This window comes from Nannospalax galili, unplaced genomic scaffold (genome assembly GCF_000622305.1).
Source record: "Nannospalax galili isolate Female #2095 unplaced genomic scaffold, S.galili_v1.0 scaffold606, whole genome shotgun sequence".
Lineage (NCBI taxonomy): Eukaryota > Metazoa > Chordata > Mammalia > Rodentia > Spalacidae > Nannospalax > Nannospalax galili.
Genome location: NW_008355477.1, coordinates 4,015,253 through 4,023,058, shown reverse-complemented (window position 1 = coordinate 4,023,058; position 7,806 = coordinate 4,015,253). Strand labels below are relative to the sequence as shown.

The window sequence follows — 7,806 nt, the reverse complement described above, 5'->3', positions numbered from 1 at the left end:
TATATATATATATATATCCTCAGAAACTATAAATTAAACCTAAATGCAAAATCTTATATCTTCACATCCAGATAAAAAGTGCTACATAAGAAATGCTTAGCTTTTAAAATTCTTTGTTAATTTTTTTAATGTGCCTAGAATTTTGCCTACAAGTGTGCCATGTGTATGCACTGCCTGCGGAGATCAGAAGAGGGCACTGGATCCTCTGGAACTAGGGTTAGAGACAGCCATTGGCCATAATGTGGGTGGTGGGAACCCAACCTGGGTCCTCTGTAATAACAGCCAGTGTTTTTAACCACTGAGGCATTTTTCTGGAGCTAAGAAAGGTTGACTTTTAACTGGAACTTCTGGTGGGAAATTTTGAAAATTACAGTGCGATGATCCGTTGAAAGCTCTGTAATAGGAAGAAACCCTCACAGTCAACCTTTAGAGTTAACATAGCAAAATGACAGTTTTGAGCAACTGTGACTCATTAGACACGTTGAGGCTGAAAATGAAGGTTCAAAGGGTCAGTTTTTTTCTCTATTGGCATATGTTTATTGGTGAAAACTAAAGTAAAGAAACAAGAGCTCTAATGTGATATGGAGCAACAGAAAAAGAGGAGTTACATCATTGTAGTTCCCTGAAAAGTCTGGAATAAATTATATTAAACTCTCTTAAATGTTAGTTATATGATTCACAAATTAAGTTTTTAATCGGGGTTTATAAACGGAAGGGCTTCTTAGAATTCAATTAAAAAAATATGGGGGGGTCTTTTTGAGACACGGTCTGCCTGTAGCCCCACCTGTCCTGGAACTCCCTATGTAGACCAGTCTGGCCTTGAACTCACAGAGATCTGTCTGCCTCTGCCTTCCACGTGCTGGGATTAAAGGCATGTGCCACCACACCTGCTAGAATTCAACTAAAATGTTTTAAAAGTGCCCATGCTATGATATGCATTTAGATTTTAAAGAAAACAAGAAAATGCACATATTTATATATCTGTGATAACTGAAATTTCATAGACTTCCAAATGCCTTATATTCTTTTGCTCTTTAAAATTCTAACAGACCTGCTCCATAAATACATTATTCATTCAAATGCTTAAAAGCACATTTTGTGAAATGGCTTTAAATAATTGCTTAGAAATATTTTTCTAGAACAACTGTAAATGTGTTTCAGTGCACTGGATGCTGTTTATATGCTCATATTTCTGTAATTAGAAAATAAAATATACTACATGGCTAAATGTCAGGCCCTCCCTGTGATAATACCAAGGACTGGTAATTCACTGTCTTGATTGTGTAAGTGTACAGGGCTCATGACTGAAGACTTTCATTTCCATCACAAAAAGAGCTATTATAGTGTCTCCTCATAAATTTAAAGATGTTCTGTAAATAATTAATAATTTTGTTGTGACCATACACAAATAATGAGCAGAACTTGATTACCAGATTTAAATAACAACATCACTAATATTATGGTGTTCTAACAAACAATCATTGAAAAGTAGAATTAATCCAATCAAAGGGACATTTTCTTGATAAAGGATAAAAAGATCTGGCATGCTGACTTTGGAAAACAAAGACCAAAGATCTCTGTTCAATCATTCCAAACTTCATTCCCTTTCAACAAGAATTAAATGTTTATAAAGAGATCACCCTGAGTTTTAAAAATTGACAGCCATATGGAGTTTTGAAAAATTGGCTGATGGGGCAAAATTTATGCAGAAATTCTCTTCACTATTATCCACCTTGGTCTTGTCTGTTTCACCTAAATTCTTGTGTGACACTTCCTCTACATGGTTTAAAGATGGATTTCCGCCAGTCACTCCTTGGACACTTGAAGTGAGCCACGCTGCCCAGGTGCTATATTTGCTGCCCCTGTGATATTTAGAGGCAAGGATTCACTTGAGCATGTCAACTTCCCTCAGTGTGTCAAGAAATCACAAAGTTGAATCCCAGATGTGGCCTGTTAATCCCACCATCACAAAATAAACTATGTAGCTCAAGTATACACAATGCCCATTGGTGCTAAGGAGAAGTGATAGGAAACCTTTCTTAAAGGTGATGATATTCTCTGAGCAATAGTACTCTTTGGATCATGTGATTCATTTTGTTTGCTCAACAACTTGGTATGTTTTTCCTGAGAGGAAGGACTTCAGTATATATTTACTTAGCGCTTTTAATTTATACTTCCCTTCCTTTTAATTGGTGTCTTGTGATCTAAAATTAGCTGGTGAACATAATATCTCACTCAAATTCTCTCATCTGATTTTGTAATAATTAGCTCCATCATCAACAGCTTTATTAGAGTGTTTTTTTAATTTGACATGTAGTCATATTAATTATTATTCCCCAAGATGGAATTCCGTTAATAATTTCATGTCAAAAGTGACGCTCAGTCAGTATTGCCTGTAACCTCACTGAAGAAGAAGCCTACACAGAAAGGAATTCTTTCATGAAACTTGAGGTTGTCAGAACTTGATAGCTCACCAATAAGCCGAATATCATTTACACAAGGAAGAAAAGGGCACGTGTCCTCTAAAAATCCCACACTTAACACAGATGTTTGCTATAGACCTTCCCCCTTCAACTCTTGTTTGTGTAGTAACTAGACACAGGTACAGTGCGAGTGAATCGATTTTCCTAGATTAATGGGAAAAAAAATGCCCACAGCCGGATTTTCATCTGCCATTCTCTCTCTCACTCTCACTCTCTCTCTGTGTACTCTCTTTAAAAGAACTGCAGGCATTGAAAACGATCCAGAAAAACAGCAAGGATTGAAAACGATCCAGATTTTTAGAATTCACCCTCACCTTGACAACGCTAAAATTACAAGCAGCAGTCAACTTTTACAAGATACCCTCATTGTGTAACATTTATAGGTTGCCAAAAACATGCTACAACTAATCAGATAACAAAGGTGAAGAGAAAACCTTCACCTGCCATGTAGCTAGCAGTGAATACACTTCTTATTTCCATGACATTTGCTGGCAGAAAAGGGTTGGCTTAAGGCGGATCGGACTAACCTTCAATTTGTCATAGCGCTCACTCAAAGCTGCCACCTGATGATCGCGGTGCCGCCCAACCAGTTTACACAAGGCACAGATTAACTGGTCATCGGTCACACAGTACATATTCACCTTCTCATCCTCATGCTCCAGGCACATCAGCCCCCGGATGTGCGAGTCCGGGATTGGCTCAATCAGACGATGGCCTGTAAAGGGTTTCTTGTTCGGGTGAGTGGCTTTCAGGCACTCCTCACAGTAGGAAACTTCACAAGTGACACAGGTCTTCACAGCGTCCTGGGCAGGATCCTGGTCACAGAACTGGCAGAGAACCTTCTCGGCGGAGGACATGGTGTTGGCGTCAAAGGCCCGCTCCCTGCGGGTCTCGCTGGGGGAATTGGGCCCACTCACAGATGCTTTCTGGAACCTGTCAATGATGTTCTGCAGGGTGACGTTGCGCTTGAGCCCGTCTAGACCTCGCTGGCTGAGCGTGATGACATGCCGGCAGGTGGGGCACTGGAAGGCGCTGATGGACTCCACAGGCTCGTTGGTGGCACAGTGCGACACCAGGATACGATGGGCACAGTTGAAGCAGAGGCTGTGTGCGCAGGGCAGGAGGAGAGGGTCCTCAAAGAGCTCCAGACAAATAGGGCAGGTCAGCTCCGACTCCAGTGTTTCCATCTTCAGGCAAAGCTCTCTGGCGTCATCAGCAAAATCCAAGGAAGCTGATCAGCTATCTGGAAACAGAACGGGAGATTTGATTAGGCATGAGGGGGTCACCCATGGGAGGCTGTCCGCTTGGAATGCATCTCAGAATAATTCAAAACACAGGTCATGGAAGGGCAAATGTGAGGAAGTTCCAAAAGTCTCTCTTCACTGGGGGTAAAGGAGCAAAAACCTGAACCACCATTTTCTCAAAGTTCTGGTTGTTGAAAATGGCAATTTTTCTTTTTAATTCTGTTTTTCAATTTTGGCTTTTAAAAGGCCTCACTCCAAAATGGCAAGTAACTGAAACTGCAATTTCTATAATTTGTATTTGATCAGAATAATCATGTGTCACAGTGAGTTTTACCTTTGGTTAAAAATTAAAATGCAGAAACACCCACTAATGAACTATAATTATTCATAACTTTGAATTTGAGAACTTGCATATTAATTCATCTGTGCTTTAAGGATTTTAGTGTGCAATACCAAGTGAGGGTTTTGAATAGTAGAGAGGCAGTCACTATAGACACGGGCATTAAATGTACAGGAGCTCAAATGTAACAATTTCAGGCAAAATAATGTTTAAATGCAGGACATCATTTCTCAAATATCTTCTTAAGGGAAAAAATTGAGTCTCACAAAGATGATTGTGATAGAGACAGTATTTCTGACATGTGTTCTTTACTCTTTTGAATAATTTTATTGTTTAATCCAGCAGTGGCATGTGGGTAGGCAGACAGAAATGAAGAAAAACATCTAGGGGCCTTTTTAACTACTAAAGTGAGCTTGGATAGTGGTGACTAATATTTAGAACAAGCATTTAGTGAACTGGAACAAGGATTTGGGTGGTTATCACATGCATTTGATAAGTGCTAACAACTTTAGTTTAGAAGGCACTTTGATGAAACTACATAAGGGCTGCTGAGGGACACAGCGCAATCCTCTTGGTTAAAATCTTCTGTCATGAGCTTGTCACTGTTGCCAGCCACAGGCCCAGCTGGAACAAGGTCTTGCCTCACACTCACAGGCCTGCTGGCCTGGGCACGACCTCCGTCAGTTTTGTTGCTCCCCTCCAGGCCACCTTCGGGTGGCCCAGCTGCACACTCCCTTTGCCATTAAGACCTCACTGCTTTTGTGAACTCCCACTTGGTCTGCCTTCCATTCAAAAAGGGAGAGCAAAGAATCCCACACAAGCCCCAGTTCATTAGGGTGAAGCGGCCTCATGCTCATTAGCAGCGCTGGGAACCAAGCCTCTTTGAATCTTCTCTCTTTTAAGGCCATTAGCAGAGGGCTGTGGAACGTTGCCTAGCAGTATTAGGTGTAGCCGGCTGCAGGCTTTGGGAGAATAGTACAGTTCACCCAGTGGTCAAGAGGTTCAAATCATAGGTTTGGGGCTTCTCAGCTGGGTTTATGGGAAGACTGTGCTTCCAAAGCTACGTGATTCTGACAATTGGTCATTTGTATTCACACCTCCACCTATTTAAAAAACACAAGCTTTCTACAATAACCTGACCCTTTCTGAAATAACATCCCTCTGAAATATTATGCAGTGGTTTGGCGAAACATTACCTCAGTGCCAGCCAAGTGGTAGATGATCAGTAAGAGTATAAATTATATCCTGAACTTCATAAAGATTAGAAGCGCTAACTAGATTTCACAGAAGCCTGATTGCTTAAGAAAAGCCTGAACCAATCATTCATATTTACTATCTAATAAAGGATTGGCTGTCGTTTGAAATATTGCCATCTACGCTTCTTCCCACAACCTTCAGTGGAAAACCAAGGACTGCTCTTGGAAGAAACTTTGTCATCCCTACTTAGGCCCAGTCATTGGATGAAGAATTATCTCGAATCAAATTTCCTCTCCTTTTCTGATCAAAGCACAGAAAATAAAGGGGGGGGGGAGTATGTCTTTTGCTATTTGTTATCAAGAGGAAGAGGAGAGGGTGATTATGTGTTGAGAGCTATAGTGATCGGTATTAATGTTCATTCATTCATCCATTTCAATAATTTTGTTTGTTCGAGATAGGGTTTTGTTATGCATTACAAGCAGGCCAAAAATTTGTGATACTCTTCATTTTCCTGAGTGTTGGGATCACAAAAGCACACCACTATGCACAGCAAGTTTTCATTTAATTTTTTTTTTATTTGTGCACTCAGTATTTGCACATATTTATGGGGTGTTATAAAGCAAAACATGGAAAAACAGTGTGGAGGTTCTTTATCACACTGACAATTGATCCAGAGAGATGGATCAATGGTTAAAGACTTGCTGTGCAATTGTGACACTGGAGCTCACATCCTCAGAACCCACAATAATTACAGGTTGCTGTTGAAGGCAACTGTAATCCCAGTGCATGGTGGGCAGAGACAGAAATTCTCGGAGGAGCCTGGTTAGCCAGAAGAGCCCTATTGAGCTTTGGGTTCAACTAAGAAATGCTGCGTTGATGAACAAGGTAGAAAGCCATCAAACAAATTTTCCAATGCAAATCTCAGGCCTCCACATGCAATCACACACATGCGTGCCCACATACATGTGATCATGCATACATACTTGCATGCTCCTAACATATACATAAAATTAAGTCGTTAGGTTTATTAAAACAGAAAATAGCATGGCCATGTGATCCAGAAATCCTCTGACTCAGTTGAGATCCACAGTCAAATAAAATAAGAATATTGAGGAGACATCCACACAGCCGTGTTCACTGCAGCATTATTCATGATAGCCATGTTCTGGGAACAACCCAAATGTCCATCACTGGAATTTCCAAAGGTGGTTTCGTTGTGGACCCTCAATGGAAATACTGATGTTTTATGCACTCATTCTAGAGATGGTTACCGTATGTTAGGTAGTAACCTGGCTCAAGAAAGCAGAACCTGGTGCTCTCATCACCCTGTCTATATTATCATGGACCAAGCCAGCATCATCTCATATTGGGGTTATCAAAAGACATTTGAAATGGTTTCCTGGTTTCTGCTCTGTCTTGCCCTTCTCTTATAGTTTATCCTCCACTCAGAAGGCAAATAGCCTGTTAAAACATGACAGATCCTGCCTCTCCTCTGCTCTGCCCTCCAGGGACTTCCCATGTCAGTCAAGGGGAAATTCACCAGAATAAAAGCAGCCCTAGAAAACAGACTCAGACAGTGAGCTCATTTCCTCCCACACTATGCCTTTCTTGTTCTACTCTGGGCACATGGCTTCCTTGTCAATCCTCAGGTGTGCCAAACACGTACCATCTCCTATTCACCCGCATACAGTGTCTAGAATCCATATAACTCTGGACTCCACAGTCACCTTATGTGAACTCACTTAAGATTAATTCCCCCATTACCACCATAACCCATTGTATCTACCCATTGTAGTGATGCTTCTTTCCTTTATGTCAGTATGTTGCTCTCTATATACCTGTTGTTGATATATTCTTTTACTTTGTTCACTGATGTTGTCCTCTATTGTCAGGCGCACCAGACGAATGTGCCACTAGTAACTAGAATAGTGCCCAGCACACAGTAGTACTCAAACATCCATTAATTCCATCCATTTGTACTGATGTTTAGATTGAGATTGAAAGACAAAAGTGTAACTCTTTCTTTGAAGGATGTCAGTCAATGGAACAGAGGTTAACAAGCTTTCTGTGTGAAGGGCAGGATAATAAACATTTTTGGTTTTGTGGACCACAGGACCTATGCTGCAGAAGAGATCATAAAGAATACATAAGTGAATGACTATAGCCATGCTTCAAAACAGTTGTATTTGCGTAAAAAATAAAGGTAATGTTTTTCACATCTACTAATTATTAAGGAGTAAATTTTTATGCTTTGAAGAATTAATTTTTTAATCTTTTTAAAAAATTTTAATAACTACATGATTAGAAGCGTTTCACTACAGCTTTAACATATTCAGTAACACACTCCAGAGCAACAGTACATCTCACAAGTGGGTGCAAGATTCTAGGTTCACAGCTGAATTAATATAGTTATATATTACTCAACTCAATATATGCCCTATAAGACATGAAATTGGATGAGTTCTTAACCTTTAAAAAAGATCTCCATTTCATTTTATAATATATTGTTCCTTGCAGAAAGACTCATTGTTTTTGTCACTAA

At 40.1% G+C, this 7,806-nt stretch overlaps 1 protein-coding gene across 3 annotated transcripts in view; it reads right to left on the bottom strand.

The window, feature by feature from the left end:
* Mid1 (midline 1) overlaps positions 1-7,806 on the bottom strand; it is a 368,155-nt gene that overhangs the window by 114,332 nt on the left and 246,017 nt on the right. For 2 of the 3 annotated variants that reach the window (XM_029555997.1, XM_008852914.2), the window contains exon 2: positions 3,011-3,726. In XM_029555997.1, coding sequence (XP_029411857.1) covers positions 3,011-3,670 — 660 coding nt within the window. In that variant the 5' untranslated portion in view covers positions 3,671-3,726. The remainder of the gene's footprint in view (positions 1-3,010; positions 3,727-7,806) is intronic. The other variant, XM_017803121.1, reaches the window with a different exon arrangement.